This window comes from Dryobates pubescens, chromosome 8 (assembly GCF_014839835.1).
Source record: "Dryobates pubescens isolate bDryPub1 chromosome 8, bDryPub1.pri, whole genome shotgun sequence".
In the NCBI taxonomy this organism is placed as follows: domain Eukaryota; kingdom Metazoa; phylum Chordata; class Aves; order Piciformes; family Picidae; genus Dryobates; species Dryobates pubescens.
This window is the reverse complement of record NC_071619.1, coordinates 22547144-22566239: the sequence shown is the minus strand read 5'-3', so window position 1 is coordinate 22566239 and position 19096 is coordinate 22547144. Positions and strand designations below refer to the sequence as shown.

At 36.8% G+C, this 19096-nt stretch overlaps 1 protein-coding gene across 2 annotated transcripts in view; it reads left to right on the top strand.

The window, feature by feature from the left end:
- Nucleotides 1-19096, top strand: part of POLR3A (RNA polymerase III subunit A) — a 33770-nt gene extending 14674 nt beyond the window's left edge. Inside the window, exons 17-32 of one of the 2 annotated variants that reach the window (XM_054163484.1) lie at nucleotides 407-518; nucleotides 1489-1607; nucleotides 2973-3110; nucleotides 5142-5312; nucleotides 6085-6198; nucleotides 7369-7404; nucleotides 10296-10382; nucleotides 10469-10551; nucleotides 11674-11844; nucleotides 12375-12468; nucleotides 12576-12668; nucleotides 13113-13277; nucleotides 13953-14117; nucleotides 14444-14575; nucleotides 15890-16022; nucleotides 18640-19096. In XM_054163484.1, coding sequence (XP_054019459.1) covers nucleotides 407-518; nucleotides 1489-1607; nucleotides 2973-3110; nucleotides 5142-5312; nucleotides 6085-6198; nucleotides 7369-7404; nucleotides 10296-10382; nucleotides 10469-10551; nucleotides 11674-11844; nucleotides 12375-12468; nucleotides 12576-12668; nucleotides 13113-13277; nucleotides 13953-14117; nucleotides 14444-14575; nucleotides 15890-16022; nucleotides 18640-18788 — 1962 coding nt within the window. In that variant the 3' untranslated portion in view covers nucleotides 18789-19096. The remainder of the gene's footprint in view (nucleotides 1-406; nucleotides 519-1488; nucleotides 1608-2972; nucleotides 3111-5141; nucleotides 5313-6084; nucleotides 6199-7368; nucleotides 7405-10295; nucleotides 10383-10468; nucleotides 10552-11673; nucleotides 11845-12374; nucleotides 12469-12575; nucleotides 12669-13112; nucleotides 13278-13952; nucleotides 14118-14443; nucleotides 14576-15889; nucleotides 16023-18639) is intronic. The other variant, XM_009897614.2, reaches the window with a different exon arrangement.

Sequence of the window (19096 nt, the reverse complement as noted above, 5' to 3'; positions counted from 1 at the left end):
AAAGCTTATTACAGACCTAATGAAGCCAGCTGCAAAATATTCTTTTCATGGTCTTCAGTGGTTTCATTGGTCTTCTTGGCTGGACAACATCTAGTTTTTACCTTTAAATAAGTAGAAAGAAAAAAAAAATCCAACTAGAACCAATCAGAAAATCCCACCTTATGGTGAAGTACTGGCATAGTTTTCCAGTTTGAAGTGACACAGAAGAGGTTCTCATGTCACTGGCTATCCCTGTCGTACCGCAACAAAGACTGCTTGTGCAGCCAACTTTTTAGGTTAAAGTTACATTTTGCCCAAAGCAATGTCTTGTTTTCTTTATGATACTTTAAATTCTTTTGGCTACTGAAGTACTGTTTATGCACTGTGTTTTTCATGAGTGCTGAACCTCTGAAATCTTGGATTTCAGGCCTTAATCCTTAAAGAACTCTCTGTCATCAGAGATCACGCTGGCAGTGCCTGTCTGAGAGAACTGGACAAGAGCAACAGTCCCCTTATCATGGCTCTTTGTGGTTCTAAAGGTAGGGATAGCTAAGCTTCGAAGTAGAAAGCTTACTCCACCACTGTTCTCAAAATTACTATTCTATCTTTATCGCTTATTCTACTCTTCTCACTAAGTAGGGGTTGGGTATAGTTAATTAGAATCAATGTGATATGCCACTTTTTATATCTTGACAGTTTTAGTGCAAATTGAGAAAACATCCTATTGGAACTTCAGCTGTTCTTAAAACTTTTATTCATTCGTCAGTAAAAAGTATCACATACTAAAATCAACTGTAAATGATAAATTAAGAATTGACACTAACGTGTTTAAAGCCATCTTTGCTGCTTTGTTTCTGAAGAGTCACCAGTGTAGTAAATATTTGGGTTATATTCAAATTCTTATCCTTTGAGAATCTGAAGTAATCATTTAACTCTATTTATCTGTCTCTAAGGAAGTGTGGAAAGCCTCGGCGTGGCATACAGTACTCCTAAAGAAATACTGAACTCTTAAGTGCATAATTTGGGGGGGGAAGGTACTGTTTGCAAAGATGTTCATCAAATAAAACTTCTGAATTAATGATTTAATTCTCTGAGACTGAATTTCTTTTAGGAATATTCATAGACACTCAACCCTTCATTAGAAACATGGTTAAAATACGTCTATTGAAGAAATTGTGAAGCAATTGTATAAAACACAGTCCATAATACAAAAAGATGATACAAGGAATAGTCAAACAGTGGTGTCATGAATGTTTATGACCAAAAAAAAAATTTCTGTAAACTAGTTTTTAGCTGTATCATAGACTAACTTAGTTGTCACTCTGCATAAATGCTGAAATTTACAGGAGAAGTAACAGAAAAGCTTCAACTGCTGAAGTTCTAAATGCAATTGTGACAAATTACAAAGGCAAATAATAGATCTTCATAGAAGTGAAGCCAGCTCATCAGAGGATATTCCACGTCTATGAGTGACCCTTTTGTTTGTTTGTTTGTTTTCATTCTTTTCAGGCTCCTTCATTAATATATCCCAGATGATTGCTTGTGTAGGTCAGCAGGCTATCAGTGGGTCCCGAGTTCCTGATGGATTTGAGAACAGATCCTTGCCTCATTTTGAGAAGCATTCCAAGGTAATTCTGTATGTTTATAATACTGCAAAGAAATTTACTGTAAAGAAATCACTTCTGAATGTCATTTGTGTAGTGTTGTGAATTGCCACAGGATGTCTAGTTAGCTTAAATTTTTACATCTAAGCCTTGTTCAGCCTTTTCTCTTTTAGTAAAATTGAAATAGGTCTGATTCTACATTTTTAATTCTCTTAAGTGTTCTAAAAATTATTTCTTTGTTTCTCTTGCATTCTGTTTCACTGCACTAAGACTCTTCAGGACAACTGCTGGATGTGTATTCAGAGAGCTGAAACATGCCAGATAAACCATTCTCAAGCCTCTCTGTTAGATTTTTCTTTCCCCACTAGAATAGACAGACATCATGGGTTACCTTGAACATTCTGTGTTTGAATTCTGTTTTACATAAAGCAATTAGGAGTCTCAATCACTTGTTAATGTAATTCAGTGAGATTAGTTAATTTTTTAAACTGTGATCTGAAATGTAATGATGGGAAGAGAAGATTCTATGCACCAGCCATCAATCTTGTTAGTGTGTTAGCTTGTGTCAGATGGTAGCCATGGCACTCGCATTTGTCATTTGTCACTAAACGTCAATGTCACTAAATTTCAGTTTCTGAGTTATGTAATGTAAAATCTTTTCTGTTCTGAAGAAATTAAAGAAATTTCTGAGTTATGTAATGTAAAATCTTTTCTGTTCTGAAGAAATTAAAGAATTAAAAATACTTCATAGGTTAGGTGAGAAAGGAAAATGTAAATTTTAACTAGAGCTTTTGTGCTGATTTAGTTAAATAACAGTACAATGTAGTCCAAGATGAACCTCTCTGTAGGCTATATGTTTTTCTATGTGATCATGGAGGCAGGTTTGTGTTATTTGACATAAAGGAATGTCTGCATAAAGTTCTTTTGGCAAGAGCTCTTCTCAGGTGAGAGCAAACAGTTAAAAATAATTAGTTTGGTATGCATCCATTCATATTTTTTTCTGGATTCTTTAGTTTTCAGCACTGCAGATACCTTTGTTATACTATTGCAAAATGAACATTCTTATCACCCTTTCAATTTCTGAAACTTTAAGGAAGGCTGAAGTGTTAGTAGTTGGTGTAGTGTTTGCAAGGAACGACTAGAAGCATGACAAGGCTTGCAGGAGGATTAGTTCAGAAGAGCAAAGCAAGGGTTTTGAAGTCTTTGTTCAGATCTACATTACAAACATTGAACTTCAAAGCTAAATGCAGCTGAAATGGTTGTTCTGTGTTTGGGTATGTATTTGTTAAGAATATGAAAGAATTTAGATGACATACAATCCATTTTTTGATAACATGTATATTAAATGTACATTGAATGTAACTTGTTTTTCCCTGCTCTTCTCCATAGCTCCCAGCTGCAAAGGGGTTTGTTGCTAATAGCTTCTATTCTGGATTGACTCCCACTGAATTTTTTTTTCATACAATGGCTGGTCGAGAAGGTCTGGTTGACACAGCTGTAAAAACAGCTGAAACTGGATATATGCAGGTAAGTGTCAGTGGAGTTGGGTTTTATCAGCCTTATAAAAGGAGTATATTTCTTTATGTGCACGTGGAGGTGAGAGGTGAGGGAGAAGTGCATACATGGTGTGTGTTTTTGTGTAACAGAGTAATTTATTCTGTGAAATATGTGACTGTCCTCCATGAGACATGAAGTTTGAAAACCAGACCTCAGGCAGTGGTACAGTTACATGCTTATTACTTTCTATGTGGTGTGTGCTCTAGACACCCATGTGAATGATAGAAGTTTTGTCCGTACATTATAACATGGAGTTGTGAGTGCTTTTTCAGATACAGGATTTCAGCAACAAGTAGCAGAAAGCACAAGTCCTTGGTTTGGATTATTTGAAAGAGATTGTCTGGGTTACAGAAATATGATTGAAGTTCCATTTTACTATTTGTCCTCTGGGTAACAGGCCCCTTGACAATATAGACTTGGTCTTCAAGTAATGGAAGTTCTTAGTATCTTTGGCTGTATTGTCTGTGAAAATAAACATCCCCCCAACAACACTTCTTACTACTATGAGTAGTCACTTCCCAGTATAAAAGGCAGGACAAAAGCCAAGATAATTTGGGGCTGGGGGCATGCTCAGAGATATGCAAATAACTTTACAAAGATTGAAATGTCTGTTGGTCTGGATGACTAATTAGACCATTTGTCTCTCAAACTCACTCATATTTGTGTGTGTGTGTAACTATAAGTGGCAATATGCAAATATAATAATGTGTTTATAATCATGAAAAATATTTTTCTTCAACTTGCAGCCTACATGAATAAATTATAGCACACAGACTTTGGAATTAAAAAATAAGGGGGAAAAAACCCCAAACAACTGTTACAGCATCTTACCTTTTTCCTCCTTAATGAATGCCCATTTATATTCTTTAGTGATGTTACTTGCTTTGATAGAACAGGTTTTAAGCACTGGTACTTCATAGCATGCCTTCTTTTTTGGGAGATGGGGGGAAGGAAGATGGTATCAAAGGGATTTCCAAATAAAATTATGTAATGTAAGAGAAGTAGCTAACTCTGGTAGAAAAACAGGGGGACAGAGTGTCTGCTCAGCAAGTTTGCTGACGATACCAAACTGGAAGGCTTTGCTGATATGCCTGAAGGCTGTGCAGCCATTCAACGAGACTTGAACAGACTGGAGAGCTGGGCAGAGAGGAACCTAATGAGGTTCAACAAGGATAAGTGCAGAGGATAAGAGGCTGAGAGACCTGGGGCTCTTCAGTCTGGAGAAGACTGGGGCGGGGGTTATAAATTTTCATAAATATCTGAGGGCTGGGTGCCAAGAGGCTCTTCTTCATTGCATCCTGTGATAGGACAAGAGGTAATGAGTATAAATTACAGCACAGGAGGTTCCACCTCAACACGAGGAGAAACTTCTTCACTGTGAGAGTCACAGAGCACTGGAACAGACTCCTCAGAGAGGTTGTGGAGTCTCCTTTCTGGAGACTTTCAAGACCCGTCTGGATGCATTACTATGTGACCTGTGCTAGATTCTGTGGTCCTGCTCTGGCAGGGGGGTTGGACTCAATGGTCTTTGGAGGTCTCTTCCAACCCCTAACATCCTATGGTCCTGTGAACAGCACCTTGTGGTTCTGACAGGTGAACTTTTGGGGCTTTGTCAGAACAATCATTGGCTACTTTTGCTTCCATATGCATAAATAAATGCAATTGGGAGATAATGAATGTTATGTGACAAAGTCCACACCTCTTCATCAGCCTAGAATAATTGTTATGTTTCCTATATGATGGAGTTTCTCAATGTGGAGAGTTGTGTCGTTGCTTTATTTTATTATTGTTGGCTTTCGTGCTCTGGGGAATGTACAGGAAAGCCCTAAGGATAATATGTGATTTAAAAAAGGTTTTGGTGCCTGTTAATCACTCTGTCAGATTTATTTCCAGAGTCTAGTTTCCTTACTTTTTGTACAAAATAGCCATTTTTATTTTAAAAGATCCCATTTACTTGCCTTTCACAGTTAATTATTTTGTATGTATTTTTCTTTCCTTCAGAGGCGACTAGTAAAATCACTTGAAGATCTTTGTTCACAGTATGATTTGACAGTCAGAAGTTCTACTGGTGACATTATACAGTTTATTTATGGAGGAGATGGCTTGGATCCTGCAGCCATGGAAGGGAAGGATGAACCACTGGAATTCAAGAGAGTTCTAGACAATATCAGAGTAAGGATCACTGAAATCTTTGTTGAATGTGAAAAGATTAATAAACATGTTGGAGGAAGTAATAAATTATGGGGAGAATTGTTGCAATTGAAGAATTTATTTTGCAGTTACCCTTTTGAGTGATCATGCTTTACAGATGTGGTTTTTTTTTACATTAGAACAGAGCAACTAGGACCAAACTGTAAGCTGTGAAGAACAGAATTTTATTCTGTGCTTAGACACAGAAGGGCCCTAAAAGGCCTAATGGCCAACTCACTAGAGAAATTACTGCTGGCTTGGTTGGGTAATAGATTGGACTTGGATTACATTATTTCCTTACTAAGCCAAAACATGCATATTTTTGGTGTGGAACTGCTTCTTAGGCCAGAGGACTGATAAATAATTCTGAATATGCTGTGAAGTTTGAAGAATAGAGTTGTTTGGCTTTTGCAGTTTGCTTTTTCATTGATCTCCCCCTGTCCTGAAAGCTAAAAGCCTTTTGCTGAGATGACTGTTCAGATTCTGCTATTTGAATGTAATGAACTGCTAGAATTAGAAGAGTGTGTGTGTTGAGCAGAATCGTGTGTGGACCTTCTATTCACAATAGCCTGGTACTATATATTAAATAAAACAAGTCACAGAAATAAAACAAATCTCAGAAAACGCAAGCAGCCGAAACCCCCACCAAAACTGAAGAATAGTTAATCAATTACATGGATCTATTTTCTTTGTCATTATAATGAAGTTTATGTCCTTATGTTTTATGTGAAGAAATAATTTTCTTTCTCTTAAGGCTGTGTATCCATGCCGAAGTGAACCAGCCCTTAGTAAAAATGAATTGGTGTTAACATCCGAGTCTATCATGAAGAAGAATGAATTTCTTTGCTGCCAGGACAGTTTTCTGCAGGTAATTATCTCAATTCCTCATCACAGTATGATTAACTTTTCCTTATAAATCAAGGAAACTAAAATAAGCGGTCTTACAATCTGTAGGAACAGTGGCTGAATTTTATGCATTAGTTTGGTCAGTAATACATTCCTGTACAGTTTGTTGGTGCTCACCGCAGGAACTTCAGAAATGAGAAAAAAATGTAGTGATTTTTGAGTAGAAGGTGCTGCTGGTCTGAGAGATCTTGCTAGAATTTCTCTCTGTAGCAAGATGGTACAGTAATTATATGCTTCCTTTGGGACATCAGAAATTAATTGATACTCACTGACTCTGCGTAAGAAGACACTAGGACTGTGTCTTATATTCCATTATGCATATGTCTTGATGTCATCACCTGTCTGAATTACTGTGTTCACTCATTTGTTTATTTTCCTGTAATAGAAACACAAGCTGTAGGCTTTACACCTACTTACCCTGCTTTCTTATGTTATTAATCCAGCAAAAAAAATTCTGTCATAGGAAGTGCTTTGCTGGATGGGTCTTATCTTCTGGGGAGTACTTGCCTGTTTGAAGGATGAGTGAACATATACATGATTGCTTGCAGTCATTGTAGAAGTCAATTTGTTTGAAAGAGTATTAATCCATTTTAATATTCATAAGGGCAGGTACACCTAAGGCTGCTTTGGGAGGCAATGATAAAAACTGCAGAATTAACCAGCCTCTGGACACAAAGTTGTTACCTTGATGAACTTCTTGATTACTGGCACTGATGAGAACAACCTGAATTTAGTGAACTGTGTTTGAAGGGTTGCTTTTAAATAGATCAGAGTGCTTCAGAGCAGTAGGTAACAAAACTAGTAAGCAGTAGGATATACACCTGATTTGCAACTCCATTGCTGGAATGGAGTTATAAAAAACCAATCATACCCATTCTTGAAATGTGTTGTAAATCTTAACTGCATCTCTGAAGGAAAAAAATATGCAATACACTAATACTACAGTTTAGAGATGAAGCTTTGAGTTCTTTGAGGTGTACATCTTTTTAATCATACCAGGAAAATCTGAATGATTGCTACTAATTATGGAAGCACATCACTGTAATGGTAATTAGTTTAAGATTTTAAAGTTCAGATGCTGTTACATTTTCCTCTTTCCTTTTCTCTTTTTTTTTTCTGTTCATCCTTGAAGACATTAACTGAGACAGGTTATGAAAAATATAATGAGGTAATTGTAGCATGTGTTTGCACTGTGTGAGCATTAATGTTAGTGCTTTCTAGCTAAAGATGTGTGTACAGTGCTAAAGTAACTGACTAGCATATATACATTACTGCTTGTTAAATTATAATACAGGTGTGTAAATGGTGCACTAGCTTCAGTGCTGGGAAACATGATGCAAATGCCTGCATGGCCAGGCTTTTTGCACTGAACTGCTATTCTGACTGAACATGGACTCTGTAGGAGCCAACAAGGCCCATGGTGAGCCAGAGCTTACTCAGTCAGTTTGGTGCCTTTTCGTTTAACAGGTCAAGACTAAAAGATTTCACAGATTTAGACTATGTGAAAAAACTAATGGTTTCTTGAGCTCACTCTGGAAGTAACATAGCCGTGCTCTTAGAGGACAGTGTTATGTGGATGGTGATAGCCCCATAGAGATAGGCTCAGCGAAAAGTGAGCTACGTTTTCTTTTTATTGGTAACATAAATTAATTCATAGTTTGGCTAAACTGCCAACAGATCATTGAAAACTGAGAGGGATAGGTCATTCCCTCTCTTATTAGTTCTTGTGCATGGATAAAACTTTTGACAATGAAAACAAATCTCTTCAGAGGTACACCTTTTAATTATCACCTTTCTTTCTTGGTTCCACTGCCTGGAAATAATATAGGATTTTAGTAGCTTATTTTTAAAATTCAGAAGGATATATAATGAGAATTTAAAATGGTTTTGAATACTTCTGTACTTGGAGACTACGAAACAGGAAAAGTTGACTAAGAAGTACTTTGCCATAATGCTATTTGCCATCCTATGCTGGTTTGGTCTTAAGCCTGCCCTTTCTTCATGTCATGAGAAGGTGGTACTGGTCATGTGGTTTCGTATTACTGTCCCCTGGTTTTATGTGAGTAGGTCATCTTCTTCTAAGAACTTAGTCGTCAGTGTACTGGAGGAAGTTAGTGTCTTCTTCCTCTTTGGTTCCTCCTTTCTTACCTCTCCACAAAAGAAACGACTTTCAATAGAATAGAATAGATAAACCAGGTTGGAAGAGACCTTCAAGATCATTGTGTCCAACCTATCATCCAACACCACCCAACCAACTAAACCATGAAACCAATCACCCTATCAAGTCTCCTCCTGAACACCTCCACCACCTCCTCGGGCAGCCCATTCCAATGGGCAATCACTCTCTCTGTGTAAAACACAGATGGAATTTCAAGATGGAATTTCTTTTTAAGATCTCTCCTTAATAGTTTTTCTTCTCCAGATCGGATGTTCTGGAGAAGTTCTGCAAGTCCTGAAAATATTCCTTCTTTTTTTAATGTATCTGCACTAAGAAGATTAATTTTTGCAATACCACATTATTACTCAACACTTATTTTAGGAAATAAATAGAATTATGAGTTTTATGCAAAGACTTTGGAGTGAAAAAAAACTTTAAAATGACAAACTATTTAATTAATGGCAAAAGGGGCAGAAATACGTGAGTGCATCTAAGCAGGGAAACAACTTGAAGCATCTGTTCCAGAAGCACACTTCTGTTGTCAATTCTTTGATTTGAACTTTGTTCTAATATTCACAGAAAATAAATATATTGTCAGAAAATACCCTTAAATGTCAGTAAAAATTTTGTTACTTTGAGAACCTGAGGATTCTGTTAGGTTGTAATAGAAGTGGTGTACTAGTGTTTATGAATTCAGGTGTTTAAAACAAATTTAAAAATAGCAAGTAATTTTCAGTGTCTGCCTATGGTAGTGGTTGGAAGGAGTCCAGTACAGTGTGAAGAACAGGTGATACTGTATAATCATCATCCTGGTTGTCAGGCAGGGCTAATGGGACAGAAAGGGTTTAAAAGAATGCTAAAAATCAAACTATTTGCTCCTTTCCTAAGCCATTGTTGAAGTAGATTGGAAGGATTTCCTCTTGCTTTTTGTTTATGTTTTGGTTTTGATAAGCCTGTGTTATGGTCATGGACAGGATAGGATAGGATAGGATAGGATAGGATAGGATAGGATAGGATAGGATAGGATAGGATAGGATAGGATAGGATAGAATTACCCAGGTCAGGAAAGACCTATGACTTGCACTGAGTCCCCTTTCATGGATAAGTTTAATCATAGACCTTCTGTTTCATGACTTCTAGTGTGCATATCTGTATCCAAAGCATAGTGCCTGAATGATGTTTCAGAGAAATGTTGAATACTTTCCTGGCAGTATTGTTTCAATTTATTCTTCAGTAAAGAATGCTAAAATTACTTTGGGTAAACGTGTTAAGAGAGTGAAAGGCTTAGATACTACTACAAGTTACATGCAGTTACCTTCACGACCTGTCCACAGCAGAGAGGTTACGTAACTGTTAGGTAGCAACTGACTTGTATATATCAGTTTTGAGTCTGTTGGGTTCTTTTACCTCTTCCAATAAAATATATCACAAATCTCTGAAATCTATCCAGCAGGTGTCCTTTGTATACTACTTCTTATGCCACACTTCTCTGACTAGTGAATTATTTTGACTGCAGAGAAATGAATAAGTATGTGTTTGTGTCAGTATACAGAGATTGGGTTTAGTCAGTTTCACTAAGTGATGGGAGAGAAAGAAGGATCAACCAAAGTCAAGTTACTGGTTTTCAGAGTGTGCTCAGGAAAGATGCTTTTATTCAGTGTGACTGTGTTCCTCAGGTACTGCTGCTAATTTGTAGTTACATAAGAGTCAATCTGGTTTGCTAAATTCTAGTGTACCTTTGTGTCTTAAGTTTTGACGTTCCCCTTTCCATGTTGTGCATTGTTGATTTAGTACAGATTTTTTACTGTAAACATTCTGTTTGAACCTCTGAGCAACTAACTGTTGAAGACTTCAGTATGAAGACCATATCTTTACTTACTGTTGTTTTAATGTAATTTCAGGAAATTAAAAAGTTCATCAAAGGTGTTTCTGAGAAGATAAAAAAAACTAGGGACAAGTATGGTATTAATGACAATGGCACAACAGAGGTAAATAATTTCAAGGGGTAATTATGTAGTTATTTTAAGTCTTCATAAGCTATTGCCTTTCTAACTCTTTTTTTATCTCTTTTCAGCCACGAGTTTTGTATCAGTTGGATAGGATTACTCCAACACAACTAGAGAAGTTTCTAGAGACTTGTAGGGACAAATATATGAGGTGAATATTTAACCTGTGTTTTCTCTCAATTTATCCCTACTCCTGCCTCTTGCTTTGTTTGCAGTCAAGGAGCCTATTTTGCTATTTTTCCTGTGTGAACATGGGTTCTTTTCTGAATGCAGTACAAATAAAGAATAAGAAATAGTTGGCCCAAATTATGTAAACATTGCAAGACAAAGGTAGAATGTAAAAATTAACCCAAAAAAAACATATAAAATGAAGACATTGTCATCTACAGGTGGGCTTGTTAAAGACAGCTATGTTCCCTTCCTCCCCATATTGCAGGAGAGTGTTCAAACCTCCAAGGAGTCCATGCAAAATAATGTTTTTACAGATCACTTTGAAATCCATGTGAATCTTGTCAATCATTCTTGATGTACACAGTCTGAAGACTTACATTGCACTTCATGCTAACACGTCCTTGAATCTATTATGTACTGGTAGATGTCTTTTGTTTGATTGGGGCTTTGTCACTCTCTAGCAAGATAGTGATGGTGTGGACATTTTAATTTCTTATAATCTGTTGACAGTTTAAAGCAGCGTAGTGCTCTTCATTTTTTGTGCTGTAAGGACAACCAGTTTTCAAAGTACAGGAAGTTTAGAAATGGGCAAATGTGTGAATGAGCCCATTACAGGCAGAACATGAAAGGAAAGTAGGTCATCAGTATAGGACTTATGAATAAGTTGAAAATCAGGATTTTGTTCTGAATAAAAACTAATTGCATAGTAATTTCTTAAAGAAGACTTAATAAAGCTCTCTCATGCTAAAACATACAAGGGTAGTTTGGGAAATATTAGTGTGTGGAATTTTGCTGAATAGGGAATCTTGAACCTACAGCTTAATGCTTAGAAAGAAGAGACGTGTGTTGTTTTCTGTTAAGGATGTTACAGTGGATCTGTGGAATGCCTGCATAATGGGATATCTTCTTCATTTGCATGAGACCAGTGTCTTGAGTATTGGTGACCTTTTAACGTCTCCTCTAGATGTTGATTTTTAAACAAATTAAAACATTTCTCATATCTACAAGAGCAGTTTCTTTCTTTGCTTGCTTAGCATTTTACACTTTTTTGAGTTATGTGTCTCTTTCTGTATTTTTTTTTTAAATGAAATTTCTCTGTCAGGGCACAGATGGAGCCTGGTTCTGCAGTAGGAGCTCTTTGTGCACAGAGTATTGGTGAGCCTGGCACACAGATGACCCTGAAGACTTTCCATTTTGCTGGTGTTGCTTCAATGAACATTACTTTAGGTGTGCCACGGATCAAAGAAATCATAAATGCTTCAAAGGCTATCAGGTACTTATGTTGGGTTTTTTTCCCCCCTTTGCTTAAGTGAAACTTGATGGGTAAATTTGCAGTCTGTGATAGTATTTCCCTGTTCTCGGTAATACATGTACTAAATAACATTGAATCCATGGAATACAGAAACAGAAGAAATCTATTGTCTGTCCAACCATGATACTTGAAGCTAGAGAAGGGATATTTTTATTTTTCTGGAAATCAAATGAATTGGTTACTAAGTTTATATTGCAAAACTTTCTAGTGTTTAGTGGTAGTTAAAGCATGCCTACTACTAGGTATCCATGAAGCCATACTTAAAATAATGCTGGACTAGTGTATGAAAATAGTCTCCAGTTTATTCTCTTACAATCTTGTGTGTATATGGGTTTTTACATAAACAGTTTTTTAACGTACCTGAGGAAGCTGAAGGTCTCTTTAGCATATTAAATGGTCTCTAGAAAATTCCACAGGCAGGCTGTAATTCAGACTGCAATCTGTAAGCTATCTGAGGATTTCCTTTGTGTGTGTGTGTTTATTCTTTGCAGCACCCCTATTATAACAGCACAGTTGGACAAAGATGATGATCCTGATTTTGCCCGTCTGGTTAAAGGAAGAATTGAGAAAACTTTATTAGGAGAGGTAGGAAAAACTGTGTTATTGAAAATGTTTAAAATGTAAACATTAGCTAATTGCAGACGGGGCATTTTAACAGTTCTCACTAAGTGTTTTGTCCTTGTCTCTTAAAGATTTCGGAATACATTGAGGAAGTGTTTCTTCCAGATGATTGTTTCATCCTAGTGAAGCTGTCTTTAGAGCGCATTAGACTACTGAGATTAGAGGTGAGATGCTCAATTCCTATGCAAAATCTGCTTTGGGTGAGTTCCAAAGTGTCTCTTAATCCTGACTCAGAAACAGAAATTGGACCAGGAGAAGTTAGAAAAAAGTGGATGAAGGATGTTCTTTGACTACATGACATCTGTATTTCCTTTGCCCCCCATTTTTGCTTGTAAAGTGAATAGTTTTTCCTTTATTTGGGAATGAGAGAACAGACATTCATTTCCTGCTGTCTTGATAAATACAAGGGTGCCATTTCTGTCCATTAGGTGAAATACAGACTGATAGCCTCAGCATAATATTTCATGCAACATTGGAGAGTAACAATTTTTGTTTGTTTTTTCTAAATTATACTTTATATTCTGTTGAAAGACTGCTGCATGTATTTGAGCATTTTTATATAAGCTGAGAGAGGTTCCCTGATGTTTGCTGGCTGACTTCTGCCACAGGTGAATGCAGAGACTGTGCGCTACTCTATTTGCATATCTAAACTCAGAGTAAAGCCTGGGGATGTTGCTGTCCATGGAGAAGCAGTTGTATGTGTGACCCCACGTGAAAACAGCAAGAGTTCAATGTACTATGTATTGCAGTCCCTGAAGGAAGAACTACCAAAGGTAAAAACAGGTTGTCTCATGTTTTGTGGGAGGTTATCAGTAATAGTAACATAGGGTTCTGTGGTGGAGGATAAAATTAATTCTTGCCAGTGTTGACATTGAGGATAGTCTGAATCCATAATTCTTAGCCTGTAATGCTGGTGCTTTACAGCTGAAACTAAACCTCCATTACTAATCTCTATAAATGAAGCTGAAGCCTTAATGCTTGCCTTTGAACATCTCCTGAAACATTCTGAGTGCAGCAGTTGTATGAAAGTTGTGTCTTTTTCCAGCTGCATCTAGAATTAGGCTACACAAATATATTTGGCATTTTTGCAGCTTTCTGGGTAAACTCTGTCTACTTTGGATTTTAAAAATAGTGATAAATGAACCCTATTAATTCTTTTTCATTGTATAGATCTACCAGCATTCTGAGACCCAGGTCTGAGTATGATGATATCTAGCATAAAATGGAAAATGTAGGTAGTGAGTAAAGTTTATAGTACAGTGTGAATGTTGCATTGGGAGCAGTGTATCTAAGAGCAGGAAATCTTAGTTCATATCTATTTTAACTGAGCATTTACTCCAAAGCCTGCAGCTTCTAAATAGGTTTGAATGCTGACAAAGACTATTGACTATTCTTCAATGTGTACAGTAATGCGGTATAAAAGTTACTACTTCTTTTATTTTGTGAAGGTTGTAGTGCAAGGTATACCAGAGGTTTCCAGAGCTGTCATTCATATTGATGAACAAAGTGGAAAGGAAAAATATAAGCTTCTAGTTGAAGGTGATAATCTGCGAGCTGTTATGGCTACTCATGGAGTGAAAGGAACAAAAACGTCCTCCAACAACACTTATGAGGTAATGTTTAAACAGGTACTGTGAGGGGTTTTTTCCCCCATAGCATCTTTATTACAAGTGCATTGTTTGTGTTCAGATACAGCAGCTGATACCTAAACAAACCTGATTTCACTAATAGTTGTCAGAATGCATTAACAGGAGAGAATAATTCGACTGGCAGCACTGTTCACTTAGAGAAGCTTTTTCTATAAACTTTTAAAACGGAGAAATGCAAAATGGTAGCAGTGGAAATGAAGTATGTGCTGATATCAGATGATGCATGTTCCAAGCATATACTTGCTTCAGGCATTTGGCTTTTCATTAGTCAAACATAATCTGTTGTGTAGGTGGAGAAGACACTGGGAATTGAAGCTGCTCGGACAACCATTATCAATGAGATTCAGTATACAATGGTGAACCACGGTATGAGCATTGACAGGAGGCACGTGATGTTGCTGTCTGACCTGATGACTTACAAGGTTTGTACCCTGCTCTTTCTAAACGGTGCATTGGCCTGTTGATACCAATTACTATTACCATATTTGAGAAGCATGGGTGAGCTAAGGAGATGGAAATCAGTTACAGGTTAAAATAATTATAGATGGTACTGACAAAGTACTGTTGTATATCAGACAAAATGCTTGATTAATCAAGTGGTTGAGGACAGAGGACAAGCTGTATTTTGACCGAAAACAAGTTGACATCATATATAGGGAATTGTAATTTCATATTGGAAACAGGAATCCTAAACCTTTTGGTATGAAATAAATTGTTTGGGTAACCATGCATGCAATTTAAGGCTTGCTGGGCAGAAAACTACATGGGGTGTGGTTCATAGCAGCTGCACTATTTAAAAGAGTTAGAGGACACAGATATTACAAATAGAATCAGATTACATATAGAGTATGAACAGTCTTCCAGAAGTTGTTAGTATACCATCCCTGTTCATTATTTATTGACTATCTTTCCTTCCATCTGATGTGGTTTTTAGATTTGAGTATGCTCAGTGAAGTAAGATTTTCCACTTGGCCTGCTAGAGTGCAAGGGTTTAATTTTGAGTTATGTGGATGAAGGAGTTCTGACTTCTCCCAAAACTGTAGAGCTTCATTGTACTGAGCTGCAGCAGTCCCCAGGGCTGGCTGTGTGTGGCTGCAACACAGTAGTGGAAAAAGGCATCAGAGTGAAGTGCTTTACACTTGCTGTCACCCTCACATGCATTCTTTTGTCTATACTTGTGCTTCTGTGCACAGTCTGTTATGATCAGGATGTTAGAAAAAGAGGCAGAAACAAGCCAAATTAATTAAAAAAGTTAATTACTGTTTTTTCTGGAGAGTGAAAAAATGAAGATTTAACATCTGGAATCTCCTGGCAGCTGAAGTTAGATTTTTCAGTAGATAATAAGCAGTAGCTTCAGTGTAGTGCTCTCCAACCACATGGAAGCTGGTTTATAATTCTGTGGGATTTTTTTTCTCATGGACATGCTTCTTTCAGTCTTTACAATGTTCCTGCTTAAAAAAGTCTATTAACCATTTCTAACAGCTTCTGTTGTGTAGGAATAATCACTTCTGTTTTATTTAGATATTGGTTACTATGAAGCTCTTAACCTTCAGGATGTTTGTCAAGCAGCGTATTATCGCAGTGCTGTATTATAGCTAGTACCCTTTTTACTTGTTTCTTCTGTGCATTAGAATAAAACCTACATTTATGTTTTCACTTGATTTGCTTCTTTAGCACACAGAACTGACCTTCAGCCACTACTATGAGTCTTTCTTTGTGTTTTTCCATCATTCAAGGGTGAAGTGTTGGGCATTACTAGGTTTGGACTGGCAAAAATGAAGGAAAGTGTTTTGATGCTGGCTTCTTTTGAAAAGACTGCAGACCATCTCTTTGATGCTGCCTACTTTGGACAGAAGGATTCTGTTTGTGGTAGGTATTGCAAATTCCATTGCTAAGCTTTCTGTTCAGCTTAAATGTCAAAAACTTCAGGTCCAAAGCTAGTCCATACTTGACCCTAGAAGTTTGGTGAATGTTTCTCTACTTCTAGTCTCAGTTGGAGATTTTGAAGTCAATTAGACATTTGTTGGATGTTTCTTAAGGTAGACTTTTATTACTTGAGTTTTACTGCTCACCACATAGAATCATAGAATCAGTCAGGGTTGGAAGGGACCACAAGGATCATCTAGTTCCAACCCCCCTGCCATGGGCAGGGACACCCCACGCTAGATCAGGCTGGCCAGGTCAGTGCAATTCCAGAAAATTTGTCCTGATACTAGTAGTTCAGTTCTTTTAATTTTGAAATCACCTGGGGCTGATTAAGGAATCTAGTGCCCCATTCAGTATGTAGGTTTCATTTTCATTGCTACTAAGAAATAGGAAGATATACATGTCTCAGCATATGTGAATAACATACTGTGCATAATGATTGCTTGTGTAATTTGTCAGTTGTGAATAGTAATAAACATAAGGGCAAAGTTCATGGCCTCTTCAGTTAGTTCTCATGTAAACAGCTGAAAAGTTGTGTTGGTTTTTTTTAATTAGAAGCCTTGTTTATCCTGCTCCATTACCAACAGAGGAGATCCATGTCTCGAGAAATCTAAGTTCATTAGCATCTACTGAATCATCTTGTCACTGAATTCATGAAGGAATCTGATAGAAGTTTAAAAATACATGTGTGCATGCACACATTCCATACAGCCAAACAGAAAATTCTAGTAGTTTAGCCATTCTGTTAGCCTCTTAACTTTGCATTTCTGCGATGTACTCTAATATTGGGAACTGAATTTTAGTTTCTAGAAAAACTCCTTTACCTCCATTCCTGCCAGATTTCATTCTCCTTTAAGTTAGATACATTTTAGAGTGATTTGTTAACAAGCCTCTATCTCGTAGGTTAAACAGAGAAAAGGTGAGGTCAAATAGGTTTCAACCTCTTCATCTGTTTATGTGAGGCTACGTCCTGGAGCTGTAACTGCTTGTTTGGAGTTTCTGGGTGCTAGTGAAGTACAAAGATAGGAGTATATTATATCGAGGGTACTAGATTGTATTTGCAGGTGGTCTTAGTGTAGTCAATGTTAAACAGTGCTTTGTGGACAGTATATTTCCTGAAGTGCTGAAATCTGTTAAAAGTACTCTGCCACTTTCTAGCTGTCCAGCATTCCACATGGGTGGGATTTTTTTTTTTAAATAAATTATTATGTGCCAATGATTAAAGCAAAAATTTTATGGGAAACTGATTCTATCTTAGACAGTAAGGAAAAGAAAACGTTTTCTCAGAGTTCTCTCTGAGCTGATAAAAACTTTGTTTTGAATAATGTGGAGACCAAAGATCTTTTCATGTTGTCTTCTATAAAAATGTTTTCATTCAAATAAGGAAAAGGAATGGACAGAACAGAAAATTGTTGTCTGTCTTCCTAAACTGAAGAGGTGATACTCACATTAAAAAGTGCTGTGCAGCTGCCTTACCTGAGTATCACTACTTATCTCTCTGAGTTGCTATGAAAAGTGACTCTTACACTCACAGTTTTGCATCTCTATAGGGAAAAAATCCTAGGAAAAAAAACCCTAGATGTTGCCAAGGAAAATTAGAGTGTACTCAAAGTCAACTGTAGGTGCTAGGAGTTAGGCATTTCCTTTATTGATTGTAACTTGCATGCTTTAGGGGCCTAAATAAATAGTGACTCCTAAGAATTATGTTGCACAAGATTTTAGAGTCCATAATGTTGGAAAATGTGTAGTAGAAGTCTAAGAGCAAAGGTACAGAATCTTCATTCATATACATTTCAATTACCAATAAAATCTCTCCTGAATTTTCAGCAAATAGATTTTCATTCTTTAGCTGTTCAAAGGGACAGCTATTTATTCTTATTTCCTTAAATCTGTAATTTTAGGAATGTTCTTACACTCCTGAGAATATGTGTCATTTGGGTCATAACAGCATGCCAAGAAAAGAAACCAATGGTGTCTGGTAGATTGCTTTTAATGTGGAATGTTCTTTGGAAAAGTTGAATACATAAGTAGATCTGGAATATAAATGTGCCAGTGCATTGCTGTGAAAGTGTTATAGCCATCAGAGCAGACTATATCTTAAAATTCAAACCAAGCACTTCTTGAATTGTGAAAATGCAAAGTAGTGGTATGTCTCTTCCACTGGGAAGTTGCTGGGGTGTCAAGGGACCTAGGCCGGATTTGACTGAAGTCTTAGCACTGAGTTGGAGAATGGTCATAGAGTTGCTTTGCCTTGCACCTTCTGTTATTGGTACTAATTGGAATGTGTCATATCCAAAAGCAAACCTTCTGAAGCATTTTCCTCACTAGAGAAGGTGTTTGGGTTAGGTTGAGTTTTTCCAATCTAGAGTTTAACACAAATTCAATAACATACTGATCTGATTACCATAAAATTTACTTCAGCTAGTTACAAGACCTTGATTTTTATCTGTAGGGTCCAAGAAGACTTTGATAGGCAGGGCATACAGAGTAGGCAAATGAAAATGATTTTGTAAATCCTTACTCTTTAGATCTTCAACATGTCTTTTTTTTTTTTCCTTAGGTGTTTCTGAGTGCATCATCATGGGAATTCCAATGAATATTGGAACAGGGCTTTTTAAACTGTTGCACAAAGCAGACAAAGAATCAACCCCTCCTAGGAGGCCTCTGATATTTGATAATAGTGAATTTCATATTCCCATTGTTACATAGCAGTTGGACATAGTACAAGATAGGAAAAGAAGAAATAGCTAGAAAGCATAATGTACATTAAGAAATGTGTATTATCAGTTGTTTGTCTCAGTTACTGTGAATGGGTAAGTGAAATACCATCAAAAGAATTGTCCAATTGTTTACTACCCGTTGCTACTACAGGCCCTGAAAGGAGAGGCTTCTCTGCACCAGAAAATGAAAGCAAACTTAAAGTCATTTCAGATGATAAAATTTTATTTTTTCATGTGCTAAAACAGGATTTTTGTGTTAATGGGTGGAAGTTGTTATTATTAACTCAGTATTAGACA